This window comes from Hyalella azteca, unplaced genomic scaffold, assembly GCF_000764305.2.
Source record: "Hyalella azteca isolate HAZT.00-mixed unplaced genomic scaffold, Hazt_2.0.2 contig16646, whole genome shotgun sequence".
Taxonomy (NCBI): domain Eukaryota; kingdom Metazoa; phylum Arthropoda; class Malacostraca; order Amphipoda; family Hyalellidae; genus Hyalella; species Hyalella azteca.
The window spans coordinates 107,499-131,651 of record NW_025946460.1 but is presented as its reverse complement, the minus strand read 5'-3'; the positions used below and the strand labels follow the sequence as shown (position 1 = coordinate 131,651).

Below are 24,153 nucleotides of genomic sequence, written 5' to 3'. Positions count from 1 at the left end.
GCCTCCTCTCTGCAGCCAGAGTTTAAAGATAAAGTTAACACCTATACAAAATGTCTTCCCAACAAGAAATAAAGATACTCCAGTGGAATTGCCATAGTCTAAGTAACAAACTAAGTAACCTTAAACTGCACATCTACTCAAGCAAACAACATGTAATATGTCTATCTGAAACATGGCTCTCACAAAATTTTGAACCAAGCTTTAGTAACTATACTACAGTGACGCACTACTTCTCCCAACTGGAGCCCTCGTGCCTCATAGTGGGAGACTTTAATGCCCATAGCCCAATTTGGGAGGCAGGAAAATTTTCAAATCATAATGGCAAGAGCTTAGAAAATATTCTACTCAATAATATCATGCTTTCTATGCTAACCCCTCCATCTTTGCAAACATTTTATAGTGCATATCACAACTCTTTCTCAACTTTGGACCTCTCAATAGTCTCTACAAACTTCTTACCACTAGCATCAGTGCACATGGGGGGGTGACATGGGAAGTGATCACTACCCAGTTACTACCTGCCTTGGAGCTGAGGTCTCAACAGTCCAGTACAGAGCTAAGTCCTAACAGTCCAGTCCTAAGCCTAATATTTGAAATACAAGATAAAATCATGTCACTAATGTCCTCCCATGAGGTGCGCATCCAGTATGTCCCAGGCCACCATGGTATTGAGGGCAATAAGGCAGCCAATGATGCCCACATGCTTGGTTACCGTACCCTCACCCTCAGCTCAAAAGAGCAAGTAGAGAAACTTGCATGACAGGGTTCAGGCCAGCTGGAATCAGCTGTGGATGGATGAGGTAATTGGGAGAGGCCGCTTCATCATTTTGATTAGAGATGAGGTAGGATTATGGCCCTGGGCCTCTCATAGTAACTGTGCCATTGAGACAGCTTTGACTAGACTCCGAACTGGGCATGCTGGAGTCAGAGCCCATTTGGCTTGCTTTAATCTTGTAAATAGCCCTTTGTGCTCATGCAGATCCTATGAGACAATTGAACACTTACTGTTACACTGCCCTCTGGGCCAGCATGCTCGGGTGAACCTAACTAACCAACTAACCCAGGTAAATGTTCCTGTGACTCTTAAAAATGTGCTTGGAGGAGGCCCTTATCCCTGTGCAATTCAGAATTTAATTGTTGATGCTGTAGGTTCATTTTTGCTGGCCATAAATGTTTTGTATACCTTATGAACAATGAATCCTTATCTTATTATCTTATGATCCATGGAACTCGTCACTAGAACTAACCACTCCTAAACCACAAAACCTGTGAGATACTAACACAACCAGCATATGCACATTCACCTTTGAATCAGCATTATTATAAATGCTCACTTTGAGACCAGCAGTACCAATCTATGCAGCTTGTTAGGATTATTATGTTCATTGTTAGGACCAGTATTGTTTTAATATCAATATGAGTTCATAATTTCATGTAGTACCAAGACTGCCTTGTAAAGACTGTTACTGCTTGCCATTAAATTGACTTTGATACTTGCTCCTTCAGAGAAAAGCCAACAGGAGTTATGCTTTCTTCTAAGTATACTGCACAGCAGTTATCCAATAGTTACAATTTGTTTTACCAACTTGATCTTGAGAAGCTCCAGGTTGCCCCCACCTAGGCTGGACCTTCAGTAACTTGTGCATACTCATGTGACGCTCAGTTCAGGGCATGGATATTGCAACTAACTGGTCTGGGAATTTTTATTTTATTCAATTTCTTTCTTTGTATCGATTCCTTTTTGTCTGGTGCGCAAGTTGAATTTTTTATTTATTTATTTATTTATTTTTTGTGCACAAGTTTAATTGGTTGTTGGGCCGCCTCTCTGAGGAGGCCCATGTGTATATAGATATGATATGCTGTATAGATAAAGATGCAGCTGTAGGTATACAGGTAGATATGCTTTGCGGCTCTGCCATGTTTTGTTCTCTTCAACGGGGTTGCCGTCCATGTTATGTTACGTCATTGCATTTTATTTTTTATTGTTATTTAGTTCAAAAAGTTATTTTTTTCATTTATTTATTTTTTTATTTATTTTTATTTTATTTTCATTATTATTATTGTTATTTTTTTTATTTTTAGTGTGTGTTCTCTCTTTGTTTCAGATTTTCACTTTCAGAGCTGTTAGACTGTTAGGTACCAATTAAACCCATTTTAGGCAAGGGGCTTTATGGACTAGCTTCCAGTGCTCCAATAAGAATAACGAAAAAAAGAACTTCAGAAGGGAACATTTTTGAGCAGCATCATGGAACAACCCAATGAACCCATACTGCGGACCCTGCCTCTGCCTAAAGTCCCACAGACAGGAGTGTGCTGCGACTGCTGGCTGCTGCCGCCCGACTTTAAGTTGAGCATGCCGGTGTCAAAAACCATCTTGTACATAAATTCAACATGAATGACTCAGATCAGTGTGCTATGTGCAAGTTGAAGTTGCAACTCTTTGGAATGGATGATCCAATAAACCATCTAGCATTGCCTGCTAGCTGCTGCATTGCCAGCATCATGCACAGCGGAGACAAGAGGAGAAAACTTATCCAAGATGTATAAATGTACAACTTTCTTTGGGGGAGGGAACAACAATGCTGATGATAAAAGTGATATGCAAATGAAAATCTTTACTTACTGTAGAGATTTTTACCTACTGTAAAAATCTACTCTACTCTTTAGTTTACTGTAACTGTAGGTTGGCTTACCTACTACGTACTAATGAACTTTAGACAGGTGGCCAAAATGGAAATGGTGCTTACACTTACAGTTCCTAGGGTAAATGTACCATATTCCGACATTGTGGGTAATTCTGACACTTCTCAACTTTTTCCTTTATATTAAGCTTTGTCACACATGCATAGATGGTTGAAATAGTGGCGGTGTAGCGGTTCCCGGTAAGCCCGCACAAATATGCGAGACTGTAGCTCTTGAGTCCGTGGACATGGAAACAAATACTGAATGCGGTCAGAAGAAGTCACATTCAGGAAGGCATGAAACATAGAAAACACTAAACAATTTACTATTAACAAAATACAAAATGGCAGATACAACAATAACTGGATGGTACCTATTCTAATTGAACACTAGCGGTGGTGTCAGTTCAGCCCACTTGGTGGTCTGGGTAAAGTGCTCTAATGAGTGGACCACTGAGGCCTCTCAGCGTCGTAATTTTGAGTAACTACCAAATAATAGTAAAGTCAAAATGGAAAATAGTTATTAACAGCTTCTGCTGCCAGATAATAACAATGTCTTACTCAAACATTAGCCAAGGGCAACTATGGTTTTTACAACCATAAATCAAGTATTAACCATTCCTAGTTGTAGTAGTAATCAAGTAGTATTCATAAATCAAGTAGTAACCATCCCAAGTAGTAGTAGTAATCAAGTAGTAATCATCACAGGCTTCAGGTACAAGCCAAGGAGTGATAGTTGGCAAGGCAGAACTTGACCACTGGTGGAGGGATGGAGATCAATGCTGAGTGGCTTGTGGACCACACTCACATACCACACCCAGGCACACCACACTCACTACACACTGCACTCAGCACCAACACTCTTACCTTATGGCAGGAAGTATGCCCAAAGGGTTGTAGCCATCTTACCTTTTCCTGGGCTGTTGGGAGAGCTAATGGTTGTCTAGGGCCTAGAGCACACTTTGATAGCAAATGGTATGTGGCTAGCAAATAGAAACAAATAGGTGCCAAGCACAGGAATGCATAAGTAGACTAGGTCACACAATACCTAAATGTTGAACATCAATGGAAGTAAAGCAAGAAAAAAAACAGTTATGCAGTTCAAGAATTAAATCTGCAAATCCTAATTTTGCACTTTGGGTATATAGCTAGTCAGACTAAATCCTAATTTCACACTTCTGGTTTGTTAGCTAGTCAGACTAGAGTTTCAACTACTCTTGACACAACATGATTCCCTCATTGATGTATGGGGCATTCATGAGTGGATTATGAAAGACAACTGGTCCTACTAAGTCGCACAAGTCATTAAATTTACCGTACTCCTATACTCCTAGCCACACTAGCATCATAATCAGTAAATATACTCCTGGAAACGACTAGAAAATTTACTCCTGAAAGAAACTAGAACTAGAAAATATACTCCTGGAAACAACTAGTCACATATGTCTGGATTCAAAGTATCTAGGAAAAGCGCAAGGCTTATAAGCTTCAAGTTGGTATCTAAATCAAATTTTGGTTCGTAGGTGGAATCTCTTATCTTCTTTCTTGATGGCCAGGAGTTGGTCAAGTGATCATTGGTTCTCATCAAGAAGACTGTAGCTCCACACCAACCACTCCTAAACGACAAATAAATGCGTTCATAAGAACTAGCTTTCTAAAAATATTGACATCAGGAGGATGTTTAAAACTGTTTTGTCAAACACACTAAGTCGCGAATGCCTGGGTTGCAGAAAAATAAAGTTATTCAAGAGTGGACACAACATGGTTCATGTAAGCAAAATGAAAATTGTGCAATAAAAGGACAGGATTAACATGAGATCCAGTCAAAACCATTCTTCATTCTTTATAAACAGGCATGAATAACTGGAAAACATTTGTTAAGAACTCAGTAATGACAAATAGTAGCCTGGCAACATTTTAATGAGATGAAATGCACTGTACTCACCAAAATGGAGCATCAGGATGGGATTAACCAAGCAGAGGTGTAGATCAATCATGCATTAAGGCGTCTTAAACAGGCTTTTGAAGGTCAAAAAAGAATCAGGTGCAACCAGTGAATTTCCAATCCAGCAATCAGGGGTGCAGATTAATCAAAAGTGCATATCATATGGACTAGCAAGAATCTTGTCTCATTATCTTTTACTCTGCTTAAATATCACACCAGGGGGAACAAGCTACACAATTGATAAGATGCACATGACACTCAAACAAAATGAAATAAAACGTGACATACATTAAGGTACAATGTGAATGAATGATTCAACTGTATAATATAGCTCATGTTCTGCAGCCCTCTTCAGCGGTGATGTCATACTATTGCACGTCAGATTCCTGCAAAGTGCAAAACACTAGGTCTGGTGGGAAAATGTTAATATCCTCAGAGTGAAAGTCCAAGTCAAGTAGGTACTGTAAAATGGGGGTAACCTTGACCACTTTTTTTTCAAAATGATGCCATTTTTTTACTAGATAAGTTAAACTTGAATTGAAACATGCAAAATACAGGTCTATACTCTAGCTTCACTCACCATAAATTGCTGACTCCTGCCTCTCATAGTTTTGATGTAATTTAAAAAAAAAGTGATGGTCTTTGTTACCCCAGCTCTTGGGGTTTCTTTGACCAGGTGGTAAAATCAATTTTATTTTTTGGTAAAATAAACTCCAAATAACTCCAGGTTGTGGTGCATTGTAGTAGAACTCTTCTAGTTACATATGCAAAAGACAAATTTTAGGAAAGTGTCATAGTTTGCAAATGAGCGGCACCGCCCCCCAATAGGCAAAATGTCACCACCTAATGGCAGCCGTGATGGGGTAACATTGACCGGTTTGGAAATTAAGTTAAAATTACCATATATAAGACTCTGTGGAGTCTGAAACATAAAGAAAAAAACATTAATAGGTGTATCAAACATAAAATATGTTATATAGGTACCTATGGTAATTTTAACTTAATTTCCAAGCCGGTCAATGTTACCCCATCACGGCTGCCATTAGGTGGTCAAAGTTCCCCCATTGGGGGGCAGCACCCCCCATTTGCAAACTATGACACTTCCCTAAAATTTGTCTTTTGCATATGTACTGTAACTAGAAGAGTTCTACTACAATGCATCAAAACCTGGAGTTATTTTACCAAAAAATAAAAAAATTGGAGGGGGTACTCCGACAGGCTTTGAATAATAGCTCTTTTTTGTGGGTCACATTATTAATTTTTTAACCTATTAGATATGCAAACTTTTCAAATCTTTCTATTGTGTTACATAGCCTCAGTATTAGGCCTTTAACAGCCATTGACAAAATTTTTCTATGTCAAATCGTTTTTGAGTTTTGGGGGTTTTTGTTAAAAAAACGAAAAGTGGTCAAAGTTACCCCGCCGGTCAAAGTAACCCCATTTTACGGTACATATATTGATGACAGGGATGAGGAAAGATGGTGGCTAAATGGGTTGAGATTTAGATTTATTAGTTACAAATGACTGTTGCTCTCCCAATTAATTTGTGTAAATATGTATAATGTAGATCAGAGTAAAGAAATAAATATTCAATATTTTTATTGATGGATTGAAGAATGATGCCATCATGCCACTGACCAATGCCTGACAACTGACAAGGGTTGGTCATAAAAATAAGACACAATATAAGCTAAATAGGATAACGATAATATGAAAAGAATATTGGGAATAAAAATTATAATTCATTTATTTTGTTGGCAATATTACTTCAAAACTATCTTGATTTAATTCTAAAGGCTGACCGCTGACTTGGTGTGTGGTAGTTGTGGAAGTTGGAGACTTTGAATGTATTTGAAGTATATGGAGCGTGTGGATATGAAGCTTAGGGAGTAAACAGTGCATGGGCATTAACAAATATTGCACAAGTCCTTATGGCCAGGGTCAAACTATTCTGCTGGGCACTTACCAGGTATATGCCAGTCACAGTCCAGTCCACAATTCTTGAATGCAATTCTATAGAAGCATTCACATCATGGGCATGGCAGGTGCCTTGCTTGGCTGGTGTGAATGCTTGTATAGAAATTCATTAAAGTATATTGGACTGGATCATTACTGGTATGTGCCAGACTGCATGATGTAAAACCAGTCCAATTATATTAAGAATGGCAGAGGAATTTTGTCAGTTCTGGCAGCACACTCTTTGTAAAGTTAAATATGTAATTTACTTGTAAATCAGCTATTGCAAGTATGGAATTCACTTGTAAAATGGTCACCAAACTTTCCATTTCATTACACTTGATATAAATCATGGCAAAAGTGAATGAATGCAAAAAGTTGTGGCTTGACAACAATTATGAAATAAGAGAGTTGAGCTACAGAAGAACATAAACTTAATGGCAACAATATCATGACTTCTACACTCTGGCATTAGTCTTTATGTCACCACATGATGTAACATGGCTACTTGATTTCTAGTCAGCTGTGGTGTTACTCTAAGGATCACAGTTTTGGAAGAATAGTAATCTGTTTCTGTTTCTGACCAACTAATGAGTTGGTCTGATGTGTATGTTTATTTGTTTTAATGTTTTGCAAATTTCTAATTCCAGAGTTTCAAGTTTCCAGAAACATGCATACTACATTTCAAAAGCTGTGCATCAGGTCAGAGCCAGGCTTTGCCTATGATAAAAGTAACATGGTACAACTCACTGATGGTGGCTCTTTTAGTGAAATGCTTGTCAAAATCACCTCAAAATGTGATACAAGCTTGATGTTGTTATCTTCTCACAAAGGACCCATCAAACAGTTTGCCATCAAAGTCATAGGACTAAAGTCACCTAAGCCTGCTTCTTCAGTAACATCTGCAGTGCTCTCAGGCCTCAAGAAAGGCCTTTCATTTATAAATGGTAGTGCTGATATGCCCAATGTCAGTGATGAAGACCAAGTAGCTGAAGCCTGGCAAGGTATTGAAAGTCAAGGCTATCATGGCATGCAAGTACTGACTCTGATTGACTCGCAAGTGCTGCCTGACAATGAATGCAGAGAGCTGTACAATCTTTGGCAATTTGTAACAATCACCCTGCAGAGCATCAATGCATACTACATGTTCCAGAAGCCAGCAAAAGCTTTCCAATATGATTCAGACTACAGCTTCAGTCAACTCATGCAGGCTTATCCTTCAGCTGACACATTTGCTTTGGCGGTCCTCTGGAAGTTTGAGAATGAACGTCCTACTGGTCAGTGCACAAATAGGTAGTCTGATATTTCATTGTTTTGACTGAAGTGATAAGATACCTAAATATTAATGTTAGTTCTTCATTACTTAGATTTCATTTAATCAATCTTGTTGCATCCAGTTTTGTTTATAGTAACGATAATATCGATAGTATAGTAACGATAATATTTCATGAGACAGTCGCACTTGTGGGAAGCCTATAATTGCTTGCAGCGGCATTAGAATGTGCCCACCATATGCTTGGTTTTGCTTTACCATATCACATTTGTAGTCACGATTGTGCCATTATATGGTTATTTTTGCTGAGTTGCACTAACATATAATTAAAGTTTGTTATATTCATTTATGATAAAATAATTCATCAACTTGTGTTGGTATTCACTTCTTATATTTAAGATTTACCTCCAACTTGCATTCATTTTTCTTTCAGGACCTATCCGTGCTACGCCCATCATTCGCTCATCTGTTTTTTCACCACAACCACGACTGCCACGCACCAACATCACTACTACCTCCACCACGACCACCATAACCAAAAGAAAGATTCCTGATTCTCAGGACTGTTCTTCTTTAAGGTCTGAGAAGTTCTTAGCTGTTCAACGTGGACGACGTGGAGGTAATAGTGGGGTGGCTGTGGCTGAACCTCCACAGCAGGTGGTTGAGATGGAAGTAGAAGTTGAGGAAGAGGAAGAAGAATTCGAGTCTTTCTCTTCCCGCGAATCCAGCCCAGTTGTACAAGGAATTACCAAACTTAAAGTTGCTAGTCCCATAGTTGTTACTGCTGCTGCTAAATCCGAAGCTGCAAACAAGAATGTTTCAGAGCCTTCAGTATCACAGCCAGAAATTCCTGTTCCCAGCAAGAGAACTTCTCGCAAGAAAATGATAGTGTCTGAAGCTGAAATCGAACAGCCACCCCCGATTCCTGTGGTGGAAGTACGTCAGTCTGAAGTTTCTGGTGCTAGCATGAGAACTTTTCGCAAGAAAGGCAATGCTCTTGAAGCTGAAATCGAACAGCCACCCCCGATTCCTGTGGCGGAAGTACATCAGCCAGAAGTTTCTAATGCTAGCATGAGGACTTATCGTAAGAAAGCCAATGCTCTTGAAGCTGAAATCGAACAGCCACCCTTGATTCCTGTGGTGGAAGTACGTCAGCCAGAAGTTTCTGGTGCTGGCAAGAGGACAACTCGTAAGAAAGCTATTGCTCCTGAAGCAGAAATCGAACAGCCAACTCCGATTCCTGTGGCGGAAGTACGTCAGCCAGAAGTTCCTGTTGCTGGCAAGAGGACCTATCGTAAAAAAATCATTGCTCCTGAAGCTGGAATGGAACAGCCACCACCAAATCCTGTAGTTGAAGTACAGCAGCAGGAAGTTCCCGATGTTCCTCTCCAGCCGAAAACGAGGCGTGCACCAGCTAAGCGGCAAGTAGACAGAGTTATCCGACCCTTGTTATACAATGGAGATCCGTTGTGATCAAAAATATTGCATTATATTGACTGTACAGTTGTATAGAGAAAAGCAGGATGTATCTATTGTGCACATGATGAATTATTCCATACTCAAATCAAAAGAAAATTGCTTCGTATAAACTAAATTAAAATAATTTTATGATTATTGCATAAGGCAACATTTATATATTTATTTACAGCGCGGTCGCGGCATCGCAGCCAAGCAGTCGCCGTAGTAAGAAGGCACCAGAATCTTCAGCTGATGACAGCCTGGAGACCGAAGTGTCCATCCGTCCTTCTGTTGCTGCCCCTCCTCCACTTCAGGTATTGCCGCAACTTTACCCGGCTTAATTTATTGTATTATTTTGATGCCCTTGTGGAGAAACACTTTCGTTTTATTGTGTTATAGTTCCATTCTATGTTGCGAAATTAATGATTCACTAAAACTACGTCTATTCCCCTGCTCATGCCAATTAACTCATCTTGTAAATCAATTCTTCCTGCATACCTAAGTTTTGAAATTATTTTAGCTTTCACATTTTCAATGATCTAATAAATTGTTTTTCTTGCATGTTACAAGTCAGTTAATTGAAAACCTCCGAATTTTGTTTTAACACTAATGGGATGATTGTTTTTCAACCACAATGATTAGAGTTGAGAAGATATTCAAAGCTTCAACAGAAAACTTTGATTAATGGTTATCCTCAAATTAGCAAATAAGTTGTTTTTAATCTACTAGAAAATTTGGTCCTGAGTAGCAACATTCATGTGTGCGTTTTGTGGGAATTGATTGGAATTGAAGTCCATTTACATTTGAAAGAAATCAATGCTCATAAATTTCTTTTGTTCTTCAAATAAGTTTGATAATGCGGAAGTTCGTCACGTGAGAGTTTATTGTACTTTGGTTCTATCCGTAATATGGTGGCAAAAATGTAGCATTTGATGATGTATTTTATGTTGTTGCTGTGTCTTGTATGACACAATACGTTTCTACTTCACTCGATTACATCACTCAGTATTTACCTGCAAGAAACATAAGCGACATGATCGCGATACTTGTGAGATCATGACACAGCCTCATGAATTGACGCGAAGTATGGAGTTCCAGCAAAATTTCAACCAAATAGTTCCATTTTAAAATAAGGAAGATTATTATTAATAAAAGGAAGCTTAAATTATAAAGTAAGGAAGCTCAGCTCTTTGGCTTAGATTGCCGAGATACTAACCGCGAACATATAAAGGAAAGATTTGGCTACTGCATAGTTTCACGGATAGCATTTCTTAGCCTCTCGCCAAGATACGCTCGAAAATATAATTAGTATTCAGTACAAAGTTCCTATATCGGCGTGTCCTAGAGACACATTTTAACGGCTTCTTTTACACTTTCAGTCTCACGAACGATTTATTTAAGTTTTTCTCACTATTTATGCAGTGTCAAGTCACGCTAAGCTTTACTAATTTGGTTTAGTGTCAAACTACAAAATATTATCTACATATTTCTTCTAGTTTTTTTCACTTTTTATTCAGTGTTAAGTAATGTTAAGCTTTACTAATTTGGTTTAGTGTCAAACTACAAAATATCATCTACGTATTTCTTCTAGTTTTTTTCACTTTTTATTCAGTGTTAAGTCATGTTAAGCTTTACTAATTGGGTTTAGTGTCAAACTACTAAATATTATCTACGTATTTCTTCTAGTTTTTTTTCACTTTTTATGCAGTGTCAAGTCACGTTAAGCTTTACTAATTTGCTTCAGTACCAAACTACTAAATTTAATTTCTTGGCAGGAGGAGGCGATGGAAACTGACGAGGGCCAGGACCAAACCATCATGGACCCCACCAACATGACTCTGGCTTTTGATGAGTAAGAATGACTGTCAATTATAACCTGTGTATTGAGTAATTAACGTGATGTGTAATTTTGCTGATGAAATTTATGTCAATTATATTCATTAAATTATTCAAGTAATTCACTTAATAAACATATCCATTGCTCCTATCAGTAGGAGACAGTGGGAACATGTGAACATGAATAAAATAAAGAAATTTATGAAAAATTAAATCTTTTCAGAATTAAAGAGAAGCTGATCAAGTGTTTATTTGATGGATCTTAAGATTAAAATTAGCTGCTCAGTTCCTTCAAGTTTGAATTGCAGAACATAAATAATGGAAATTATAAAAATTGCCATAGTTTTTCATAAAAAAATGGCAGTGATCAAATAGACTTCATGATGATACCTGTCCAACTTGTATTTGTTGATGTGTTGAAATGAGGCTCTTCGCTTAAGTAGAATTTACGACATGCTGAATCTCTTCAGCTTCATGATTGAAAAACATCCTGGAAATCTTGTAAATAATATTCTTATAATTTCAATTCTGATTCAGTTCTGCAATTAATTTTATTTCTGTTCTGTTTGTCGTTGATTTCAATTTCTGTTTCTACATAGGTTGAACAGATCATTACCTCTTTTAATTAAAGTTTATTTGTAATTTTCTGCCGTATTCCAGAAATTTATCAAGAATCCAATCTTGCATGAGCACCTTTTCCGAAACATAAACTTATATTTGTGGCTCACATAAAACTTATTAGTTCGTGCTCTGCACAAACAACAATCTTTACCAGACAAGTTTTTTGTCTATTCTTGGCATTACTACCTGTTCTGACAAGATACTTTACAGTTACAAATCCCATGTTACAATGATAATTATAACATGGAACTATAGAATAAATGCATCATAACTCTATTCATCAATGTTCAATTAAAGAATAAACCTTGCTTATATATTGTACAGCGCCCCCGACGCGGCCAAGAAGCCCCGTGGTCGGAAGAGTATGGTGGCGTCAGCACGCAAGAGCCTCGCCAATGAATGGCCTCAGGCAGACCAGGATCACATGCTGCACTTCTTTGACAATCTCAACCCTCAGCACTCGGAGACGTCTAGAGTGGCGCTCTCTTGCAAGTAAGACACTTAGCAACGCTAAGCAGAGACGTCTAGAGACTCAAAGAGACTCAACCCTCAGCACTCAGAGACGTCTAGAGTGGCGCTCTCTTGCAAGTAAGACACTTAGCAACGCTAAGCAGAGACGTCTAGAGACTAAGAGACTCAACCCTCAGCACTCAGAGACGTCTAGAGTGGCACTCTCGTGCAAGTAAGACACTTAGCAACGCTACCAGGCGGTCGCATTCTGATCCTGATGATACAAGTAAGACACTAAACGATACAAAACTAAACGCAAGCATTCTGCTTGACTTGAAGGCGAGTTATCACCGAAAAGTCAGACAAAAATATACCCCTCACAGAGCTCTTAATTGAATATTCTTAGCTCCATTTTGATAGACAATAGAATTGACATGTTGTCAGTTGAGGTTGAGGAAGATCTAGTGATTAAAACCGTGCGCTTGTGATGCAGGATTCCCGTTTGTATTTTTTTATCTTCTAGATCAATTTTTCTCCTCGAACTGCAAGTACGAGTTTGTAATGACAAATTGTTTGCATTCACGTTTATTTCCTGTTAGGTCTATCAATCTTACACTTCTATCCGCATGTAACATATGCTAAAGATAAATAACTGCAAATATCTTTGAATTAAACGTTTATGTTTTGTTCGCTTCTGAACAAAATTATTTTTAGCTTTTCATAACTTTAAAACCATTTTTCAAGTTTTCTGCATGTCATTATTGCTTGCCTACTAAATGCTGAATAAAATGACACTATATTTTGGTATTGATTCTCGTCCTGCTCAATTTCAGGTACGCGCTCCTTCAGTATGACCGCGACCTGTCGTCCAAACTCCTGTACCAGTGGATCGAGCGCAAAGGACGCACAATTCAGCGTGAAGTGACTGACTTCAACTTGCCGGAGACTGAACAGAAGAGCACGGTGCTGAAGTTGTTCAGCAGCCTCAGTGAAGTTCAGAACGAGGCAACCAGAGTTTCTTTCGTCCTGAAGTTTATCCAGACGCAGTACGGAGTGACCATCACTTCCAAGCAGCTCTACACTTGGCTTAAAGAAAAGCCCAAGAAAGGGAAGAAGTAGTAACGCATTTTTGTTTATCCAAACTGAATTTCTAAAAAGCAACTTTTTGCAAAAAAATCTGGAAACGCTTTCTTAATAAGACTAAATCTAGAGGAATTCATATGAGTCATATCTGAAAACTACTAGCTTCGCTGGAGTATATTTTTACTGGGTACTTAATTGAAAGTCGAGTCTAAGAGATGAAAACAATCCTCAACTCTTTCTGAATCCGAAATAATTGTGAGCCTCCTTGCTATGAGTTTTAGTAATAACTGCTGCCTTGTTGAAGCGATGATTGCTCAAGATCTTTATTGATACCTCAGTACCTGATCACATTACAAACATCACTTGAACAGACAGAAATTTCTGTCTTTTACTTTATTTTCTGTCAAGACAGCAGCTCTATTTGAAAACTTTCTCCGAGTTCTAGTTATAGTTGAACTTTACCTACGTTACCTATAGCTTGTTCTGCGATGGTGCTTTGAAATCGACCACTGTATAATCGCCACAAGTTTAGTATTGACAACTATTCTTGTCCGTGTATCTTGTCTTGATAAGTGAAGCAATTTTATTGCTTTGCTATTAGTTTTCGCTGAGCGTTTCACGAGTTTCAGTGCTTCTCTACTCGTGATTTTCAGTTTCAAATATGAAGTTTTTATTTTAATGTTGCCTCTAAGTCTTAAATCAAACGTCGAAAAACCATGGCTGAATCAGTCTCATTTTGACTGTTTTTTCTAGTTTAGTGTCTCTTCTGAAGGAAGACTATAACCTGGCAGGAACTGAGCTCTCCTTGGTCGTTTACTACGGAAAAATGTCTTTATTTTAAATCTTTTAGAAAACCGTTTCTTTTTAATCTGGTCGAGGGCAAATGATGATTTTTTTTGCACTTAGTTCAGCCTGAGATTTAGTCTTTCCATCAAGCGGTTAGAATCATGTTTAAGGCCGATATTTTACGATTCAAATCTAAATTTTTAATGTTGTCAAACTTTTTAACGTAGAATGTTTACATCTCTCAAATTTCTTGTACCGATATGATTCAACGTTCATACTTTTAATTCCGTGGAAGAAAGAATGCGTCTCTCATGACAATATATTCTATCTATTGCCCGTTCTGACTTTATTTTGAATTGAAGGAAGTTATATTGTGTTCCATTTCTAAGACTACCTATACTTTTGAAATTTTTTTGCTCTCATAGTTCAAATTCATACAGACCTCGTCCTATATCGTGATTATTATTACCCTTATTCATTAATATAAAAAAATTACGAGTTCGCAATTCTGTCAGTTAATTTACGGAAAGCTTTTAAAGCTAATCCTACCAATCACAGACCAAAAATTGGCCGCTACGTGTACTTAGTGTACTTGGCTGTTACATGTATTTGAGCCGCTACGTGTACCTATGCCACTGCGTGTACCTAAGCTTTGTTATGTATTGACTTCGCTTTGGTCCGGTATGATTCAATGTCACATTATTTAATGTTTCTCGCGTCTGAATTTTTTGCGCCAACGGGCCGTTTTTAGACGTTGAAGCTAAACACTGATAAGATTGATCAAATTTACCTGTTTGAGAAATATTTTGGCCTTGGAATCCGATTTCTTTCGCTCTGTGTGTGATTGTCCTATTCAACTTATCCGTATGACCTGGAAAATTATACTCGAAATAAACTTGAAATAAAACGAAACATCGATAGTATCAACTCGTGCTCTCATATTACTGTACATAATTGTTCTAATTTGAGGTACAATTGTAATGGTTTTAACTAGTAACTCTTATTATCAGGCCTATAGGTACGAATAGCATTGACGGATATTAATGTATCCGTAGACAAAAAGGTAATTTTCACCTTATGAACCCTCAAGGAGGCGCCTAAATGCGTCGAAGGGAACTGGCACTCCCTGGGGCACTGAGTTCACCTTAACCCTCTACCGCCTGGCATGAGTAACCGGAGCAATTTTGTCACAAGCCTACTACCCAAAAAGGATCCGTTCTAGTGAGCGCAAAATGACTTGACTGATGGTTGCCACCACGTTCGACAACTTTAAAATGTTCTCTGTTGCGTACAAACGTCCTCTGGTTGCACCACTCAGAACTTTACGTATAATTTAAGTTGAAAGTTGTGTTCTTGGAGAGTGACGTACGGCGGTAGACGGTTAAGATCCTTTCAGGTTATATTCACTCGCGTTCGTTTAGGGACAACAGCCCAAAGCCATACTTCAATTTGACGTATTCCATCCACTCTCGTAATGGGTCATCTGATGCTCTAGCGGGCGAAGCAGAAGGCATCTAGACTGCGTTATACCAACTGCGCCGGTCCTGGACGATGCGGTGCAGTGGAGCCGCGACGCAGTCGGTGGTGCAGTGGGGCCACGACGCAGTCGGTGGTGCAGTGGAGCCACGACGCAGTCGGTGGTGCAGTGGAGCCGCGACGCAGTCGGTGGTGCAGTGGAGCCGCGACGCAGTCGGTGGTGCAGTGGAGCCGCGACGCAGTCGGTGGTGCAGTGGGGCCGCGGTGCAGTCGGTGGTGCAGTGCCTTTTGTAATAGTTTTGGAACTATATCTACTATAGTTATAGCACTATACGAACTGCACGAAATTTTCTCTGCATCACACATCATGCTTCCGAAGGCCATTTTTTTTTCTGCGCTGCAAGCTCCAGCCATCGTATCCACTGTGCCTGTTCAACACGCCGCGCTTGCACCTATTTAATATAGATTTTGATTTATCTTGACCTGCTACGTCCCACTAAGTTAATACAATGCAAATCCGTATTTAATACAAAACGAATTTGGTGTTCCGGTTATGGAATATATCGAACTTTCTGATATTCCTCTTTCTATGTAATCTCTTTTACGTCACGCAGAGCTTCCTGTTGTGCCTCTGTCTTGTATACAAATCATACGTCTGACTATATCTTCACTTGGTCCCAAAGAAAGATGCTGAGGTAGTTAAGCTCCATATTTTTTTATGATCTTTAAGAGAGACTAAAGGAACTGCCAGTGCAGTGAATTGTATGCTGTATAAATTTAACCCTTCAAATTTTGATTTCTTTCACTTTTATTTTCTTCCTTTACGGATACCTCGTCCAGCACATCTCTTAAATTCTGCCGGTAGCTCTAGTTATTATAATTTGCATTATTTAAAAGCAATGACTTCTAGCAAACTTGCTCGGGTGATCATCGATACCGATGCAGGTATCGATGATGCGGCCGCCATCTTGATGTTGTTGTCAGCCAACAAAAGAAGCCTTCTGCACATGTCAGCCATAACGACCGTGCACGGCAACACAGCTCTGCACAACGTCAACAAGAACGTGTTGCGGCTTCTGCACTGCGTTGACATGCTCGGCCAGGTCTGGTGCTTAAATAGGATTAATGTCCCACTTACCCACTTATATACAGTATATATTGAATATTGGTTCAACCTGAAATTCATGAAATCTACGCGGCGTTACATACGACGTCAAGAAAAACGTCTTTTACGACGTTTTACGTGTAATTTTAGGGTAACGTAAAGATCGCGAAATTTTTCCAGTATAACAGGCGACTTCGACAAAAACGTCTTGCGGCTGATGCAGTGTGTTTTGGAGATATTAGTAAAGAAACAATTAAGATGTGAAACTGTAATCATCCATTCCAAATGAAACTCTCAAACTATAAACATCATGCTTTGACTGCATGTTTATAGTTTTAGAACATTGACAGTTGTTTTAAATTCTCCGCTTAGGTTAAAGGACTTGGAATTAAATTCCTATTTAAAATTTGGTTATCAAGGCAAAAAGGCATTTATTGATGCATATGTTGAAATCATTTGAAAGTTAATTAAGACATTTTCTGGAGGTTATAGTTTATAGTTATTTTATCATCAATTAAATTCTTCCTTATTTGATCATCAGTTATTATCAGTTATATTATATATTATAAGTACTATTGCAGCAACTGCTCAATCTGCCTGTGCGTGTGGATCACATTGTGCATTGTTCGTACATAGGTCGCTGTGCACAGCGGTTGCAGTACACCTTTAGTACAGCCGTACGGAGAACAGTCCGCTCAGCCGTACCACGGCAAGGACGGCTTTGGGGACACCAATCTTCCCCATCCCGATCTCAACACACACCTTCATCCCATGCCGGCCGCCCTCAAAATTGTTGAAGAGGTTAATGCGTTCCCGGGTGAGTGTGTGTATAGAATAGAAATAGAAGTGTCGGCACTGAAGAAATAGGCCCATGGCCTGTTGCAGATTCTTGTACTTCTCGTGACTTGATTCACAAGGGATCCGGCCTTTGGAACCCGATCTTTCCATAACTGACGATTGATTGAGATAGCTGTTGGACTTGATGTAGCTGTTGGAAGAAGCCTGATGTATCAGTGCTTCTTATTCTTTAAAACAGTTTGTGCGAGCTCCACCTCTAGGAAAAAGGGACTAAGAGAAAAAATATAACTCAGTACTCACTGCAGTGTGTGACAGAGAGCGCATTTTCTCGTCAACGAAAACGTGGTCACGGACGAACAGACAGACAGACGGACGGACATGGCGAGCACAATAGCGCATTTTTTCCATAAATGAGAAAATGCGCTAAAAATTATCCAACTCCATCTTTCCCCTGGCACTCCCCAAACACAATTGTTATATTAAATTTATGTATACTTCAACACCTCACTCGCAACCATCGCTCCCCGCACTTTGAGCAGCATTTCTGTAGAACATTGCGGCGATCTCGTTGAAATGATCAGCCCTCTGATGTTTTGGTCATGTGACGAGTTCTCGATGGCACTCTTCATGGCTAGGCTGGTGCTCTGCCTTCAAGTCATCCTCCAATGCTGGAAATTGAACCCAGACCTCCTCAGTAAACGCCACGTACCCTACCCACTTGATCATTTACTCTATGTGGAAACCCAAACCACTTAGTACCGTTTACGCACATGTGAAAACAAACACGTTCCCAGGTCATGTTGCGAACCACCGCAACCGCCATCTCGTATGAACGGTGATTAATATTTATATGTTATATAATTTTACATCTTATAGATAATTTTGTGCTAGCAAGCCTTTTCATTTTGCTGAATTTGGACTTCTGCATCAAGTAGATAAACTTCGCCATTGGCTATGCTGTGTCTCGCATCCGATAAGCTCACGTTGCTACTTTTCTATAAATTATCAAAGAGTCGGACAATTCTTCAGATGACGTTGGTATTGAAAGGTATCTACTAAAACTACTTCCTGATATATGCCTTTCGATCTACCAACGTCATCTGAAGAATTGCAATTGTCCGACTCTTTGATAATTTAAATCAACGAATTCTCTGGTCATTAATCGCACGCGTATAAATCAACAAATTCTGCCATCTAAAACTAATTTTCTATAAATGTAAATGTTTTTGAATGCGCCTCTGAATGTTTTAGAGTTACAATACTTGGTATCCAGTCTTTCCAGATAAATGGTTACGGGATCATTACTTACTTAGCAATGAAAATTATGAGACGTTTTTTTCTCGTGGAATAATGCGGCTTGAATCAGTTATTATTATTCCTCTCAATTCATCTTCATTCATTTTATCAGTCTTCGCCATTTATTATCCCTATTTGTTCGTTACATGTTGCAGGTTCAGTGCATTTGCTGGCTATCGGGCCTCTGACGAACGTGGCCGTAGCCAAGATGCTGGAGCCTCGTCTGCTGTACAGACTTGCCAGTCTACACATCATGGGCGGCAACACCACAGGTCTGCTAACTTTATTTAATACAAACCTCTGGTCTGCTATGTGGGACCACGCAAGACTAAACAAATTTAATATTTTACTGTGTTATAGACGTTATTATACAAATTGTATTTAGTGGTCCTTTGATTTTACTTGATTTCTATATGTTCCATTTCATTTCACGCTTCTGTTAAATAAAAATAAAGTGATCATGAAAGTATTTAGTACTTAATTTGATATTAAAAGTAATTTCACTTTACATATAAATAATATGTTCTATTTTATATATAAGAGGAAAAGTAATTACCGGTAGCCTTCATCTTCATCAATACTTCTTTTTAGTAATCTGTCGCCTTCAACTATTAGCATACTTGCTGCAAGTCTCGTTACCAACTATTTCCAATCAGTATGCCATTAAAGACGCTTTTAGCAATCGTCGAAAAAATATCAATCCTGTGTCTACTGCTTGTAATTATCGTTTCAATTTCTTTGGATATAAATTGGCGACGATTAATACATCCACATTCAAATGGCAAGTCGATTGTTTCTTTCTCCTGAGGACGTGGCAACAAATCCACATGTGGCGAGTTTAACTTCTTATTCGATGCGGAGGCGGCGCAGAACGTCCTCAGTAGCTGTGGACTGCCGTCCGACACGTCCACGTTTACAGACGGTGAAGGGAGTCTGTGTCCAGTTTTCATAACGCCGCTGGAGACTTGCATCCAGGCCGTCAACTTCCCGTTCGTAAGTCCCTTTTGATATTAAACCAGCACTAATTTGTTCTATATTCTCAGCAAGAAGAAGGTCGCCAGTCCGATCTACTTTTTGCTGCGTTTGAGAATTTTAAAGGCGAGAAAGTCTCAGTGTTTACCACAGTGTCTGGTGTCAATCAGGCGTCTCATTCTATTCGTTATAATTGAGACGTGATGTTCACTAGACGTGGTAAAGATTGATGGAAAAGTACTAGAGCTGACCTAAGTAATAGACCTGACCTAAGTACTAGACCTGACCTAAGTACTAGACCTGACCTAAGTACTAGACCTGACCCAAGTAGTAGACCTGACCTAAGTACTAGACCTAACATCACGTGATATATCACGCGATCAAGCCTTCAGTTGTGAGCGGAAGCCGTGATTCTATGAAAGGGCTGGGAACCTAAGGGCCGGTACGTACACAGTGAGAGCAGGTTGCCAGCGTGCTGGTTACCTGCTCATGCTGGCGCCTGAAATCATAGAATACAGAAGCCTATTCGTACAGGTTTTCACTGTGAACACTTACATTATTATCCTATGTTCATTCTTGTGGCAGGTTGGAGCAGGTTGCCCGCACGGGCAAACCTGCTTTCACTGTGTGCGTACCCTACGACAAGCCCCCCAGTAGCTGACGAGAACGCACGCCGCAATGTAACTAGCGTTCAAGCTACTCCGATCTAACGGTCGACGTCTTACCCTATACTATACCTGCATCGTATCACTCATGTATTACCACCCCGTTTCAAGACAAGTTCTCTAGACAGATGACCTTTCCCTCACGCACTTAGTCAATGAATCCCTGTCCTCAGGTGGCGCTTAATATAGTAGCGCCTGACAACGGTTTAGGGTGAGACTTGTGTCATGGTTACCTCAGCTGAATGGTCCTGTGATCTCTCGTCGTAATATAATCGTTAACTTATTTCGTTAATCTGGTCCTGATATCATCAGTAATTCTTTATGTATTCTCAGCCGATAATAAATTCCTTGTGGAAATATAATCTCTATTTAGGGACTGAACGTTTGAAACAAACTAACATTATACCATGCAAGTAACTCGGCTTTCTTAAATCGATTTTTTTATATTTATTCACTCTTGCTTTTACACAGAGCCTTCGTGAAGAATATGGGCGCCACGACACGCCCCAGGCGAAGCTCCTGAACCTGGCGCAGAAGGGCTGCCCCACGGAGGGAGAGTACCGACAGTGGGCGACCTTTGATGAACTGGCCACCGCCCGCCTCATCGACACCCTCGTCGGCGACGCATTCTTGCCTCTTCAGGGTGACGAATAAATTAGTTTTCTTATTTTCTCTTAAGCGCATTTTCTCATTTTGAAAAAATGCGCTATTGTGCTCGTCATGTCCATCCGTCCGTCCGTAGGTCCGTCCGTCTGTCCGTGACTTCACGTTTTCGTCGATTTTGAGAAAATTAGCTCTCTGTCACTCACTGCAGTGAGTACTGAGTTATATTTTTTGAACAAAGCAAAATCTACGCGATGAAATGACTCTCTCTTTCTTTGTGATGAAGTTATGATTGAGTTGAGTTTTCAACTATAGGTTCAGTTAAAAATTGAAGAAACTTAAACTTTACTAACAATAAGATGTCATGTAAGATCATCTTTGATATTTCTCTTGTAAATGCATTATTTTTATTTTAAATGTCACTATAAAACGTTAAAAGAATGTCCAATTACGGAGCGGATGAGCGGAAAGATTATTTTTGTGTATTTTTTTAGGCTGAGAATATAATGGTGCTGCGCCGCTTTTAATTTAGACTTTTATTGTTATTGGCTACTGATATTACTTGTTTATTTCTTGCTTGCACAGACCGGCACTCGTACAAGCCTCTGAGCACGGCCACCCTAGACTGCAACGTGACTGTCGAGCTGCAGGTCTTTATCCTACCTACATTTATTTTGATCTGAGGAAGGCATTGTTTTTATTATATTCATGGGAAATCTTTATGAATCTAGCTAGCAAATCTTATTGATCTTGCAATTATCTGAAGTTGATTCAACCACGAAATGTTTTTGATAGAGCTTGTGAATTGTGTAGATCTAGAGAGCAGATCATCTAGCTAGTAAATGGTCTTGGATCTAACCAGCTAGTGGCGTTAATTGAGCCAACTAACCGTTTCGATTGAATGTCTATGCCTTTTCGATCTAAATTGTATAAATTATAAGAACAAAACTTGAACATACATGCCTTTTTACTAGAGAATGGTAATAATGATGGCTGTTATGATAAGAATAAAAATTGAACATACACGCCTGTTTACTACAGATTGGTAATAATGATCGGCTGTAATGATAAGAATAAAAATTGAACATACACGCCTGTTTACTAGAGATTGGTAACAATGATCGGCTGTTATGATAAGGGATTGGTAACAATGATCGGCTGTTATGATAAGAGACTGGTAACAATGATCGGCTGTTATGATAAGAATAAAAATTTTACAAACATGCTTATTTACAAGAGATTGCTAATAATGATCGGCTGTTACAGGGTAGCCACACACGTGGCATGATGGTGCTGGACCGCAGGCAGGAGATTCCGTACTCGATCCCCGCGTCTCTGCTCACCGGCGTTAACGTAGAACTCTACAAGCGTTACCTCACCTCTGTGTTCACGTAAATTGCCGTGAAAATATTCTATGTGCGTTTCGTTTTAACGTAGTTGTGTTTGACATGTTGTTATTAATGCTTTTTTGACGGTTTTTATTATTGCGTTTTATGTTCTTGTTTTTATGTTGGTAATTTCGGTCAGTATTTTTTTAATTTTTGAAGAGAGACTCAAGTAACGCTGATTCGCATTTAAAGTCGCCACTCGCTTCCATTCGCCACCAAACGTTTAGTTGACAAATTGGGCGTAGATTCATATGTTTTTCAGGACTGTGTTTTCCCTTAGGTAGTTTTTGTGCCTTTGGGTTGGGTTCTGGGTGCATGCATCGGGGTTTTAAATTGTGGTTGAGTCTTAATTGCTTAACATTTTACATTGTGTTTGGTTGGTAGATAGAGTATTGACTGAATGGCGCTTACAGCGTTAAAGCTGTTAATTGAGTGATCTTCCTCTTTGTTGCTAGACTATTTTGGAGTGATGTTAGTTTTTTTTGTTGATGAATGATGTTTTTTTTATGTAGTTCTATAAAATTCCATCAGCTTAAGCTCGCGGTAGAAGGTTAATATTATTTCTCTCATATTTTTATTTCACATTTCAATAACTTAATGAATACGGTCAAAAAATTTGATCCAAGTTTAGGCTTTCTTTGAACTATCTGATCTACTGATGCGTAGACAATTTCATGAATGACTTACTTTTGACTGCAATTTTCTTTAAGGTAAGAAAGTGCCAAAAGCTCTCTGCAGCTTCTATGAAATTTATTTTCCATGCAATATTATTGAAGGTAGATGACTGGCTTAGAGGACTGGATATTAGAGGACTGGATGCAATATTTCCATGCAATATTAGAGGACTGGCTAGAGGAAGGTAGAGGACTGGCTTATGCATGCGCTCGGCAGCTTTCCATGCACCTGTCTTTCGTTGCAATTCTATTTTAAGTTAAGGCAAGGACAGAGCCACTGCTGCTTTTCATGTAACCGCCTTACGTTGCAGCTTCATTTTATTTTATATGAGTAGCATGTGCCCAGTAGCTTTTTATTCTCGCAAGTCTTATTCTTAGGATAATCCTTTCTTACTTTTGTTTTTAATTGACAGTAAACCTTGAGTTTATTTCATTTACGTGGTCATTTTCCGCTTGTAATCTACAGTTGATTTTTGAAGGTACATTTTTCCAATTGAGCTCATCGTGAACAGGAATATAAAGGGTTTTTGGATTCACATGTTGCATGCCAAATGACGAATGACTTGAGGGCAGCATTAGAGATAATTTTTATTCTGAAACCAATAGCGTTCATTATGATTCTGCACACGATTAACGAAATACTTTTCGAAGACATAGAAGAGCCTTTATGTGAGTGGTTCATTTGATCAAAGACGATTACGTCATAATGATGCCGTGATGACAGCGCGGTGAAGTAAAGTTCACCTACAAATTTTAGTGCCCACAATAAAAAAATATCTCCAGATAGCAGTTTAAAATATTTTAACGAAGAATAAAACTTAAATATAATAAGCTTTAAATAAATAACGAAGAATAAAAATTCTGACTCAGGTTATTGGTCGTTTCGCCAAATGTTCAAGATCACCACAGAATTAACTTCTACTCCAGTCATGCTAGTACGGGTGGCGCATGCCGGAGGCCATCTTTGCCAAACTTCACACTTATTTCATATTATTTTCTATAGGTAGGAACGCTAGAGTGCATGAAGTCAAGTAGAGTCCTATGAAGTCAAGTGCTCAAAGCCATGGCGCCGGATGTCCACAGCCAC

At 39.0% G+C, this 24,153-nt stretch overlaps 2 protein-coding genes across 3 annotated transcripts; both read left to right on the top strand.

The window, feature by feature from the left end:
* Positions 1 to 7,232: 7,232 nt before the first annotated feature.
* LOC108669194 (mediator of DNA damage checkpoint protein 1) lies at positions 7,233 to 14,540 on the top strand. The gene is made up of 6 exons (XM_018156497.2): positions 7,233 to 7,859; positions 8,289 to 9,276; positions 9,504 to 9,627; positions 11,089 to 11,165; positions 12,095 to 12,262; positions 13,054 to 14,540. The coding sequence occupies exons 1-6, from the start codon at positions 7,253 to 7,255 to the stop codon at positions 13,337 to 13,339; spliced, it is 2,250 nt and encodes a 749-aa protein (XP_018011986.1). The 5' UTR covers positions 7,233 to 7,252; the 3' UTR covers positions 13,340 to 14,540.
* A 1,658-nt stretch (positions 14,541 to 16,198) lies between these two features.
* LOC108669190 (non-specific ribonucleoside hydrolase RihC) lies at positions 16,199 to 23,499 on the top strand. Of its 2 annotated transcripts, XM_047884980.1 has the most exons (9): positions 16,199 to 16,260; positions 16,511 to 16,668; positions 17,307 to 17,487; positions 18,920 to 19,036; positions 19,573 to 19,757; positions 20,873 to 21,044; positions 21,590 to 21,654; positions 22,271 to 23,168; positions 23,252 to 23,499. In XM_047884980.1, exons 2-8 carry the CDS (start codon positions 16,537 to 16,539, stop codon positions 22,397 to 22,399), a joined length of 981 nt encoding a protein of 326 aa, XP_047740936.1. In that variant the 5' UTR covers positions 16,199 to 16,260; positions 16,511 to 16,536; the 3' UTR covers positions 22,400 to 23,168; positions 23,252 to 23,499. The 2 variants fall into 2 exon arrangements, with proteins under 2 accessions (XP_047740936.1, XP_047740935.1); XM_047884979.1 differs by lacking the exon at positions 16,199 to 16,260 and having other exon boundaries at positions 16,287 to 16,668.
* Positions 23,500 to 24,153: the final 654 nt, after the last annotated feature.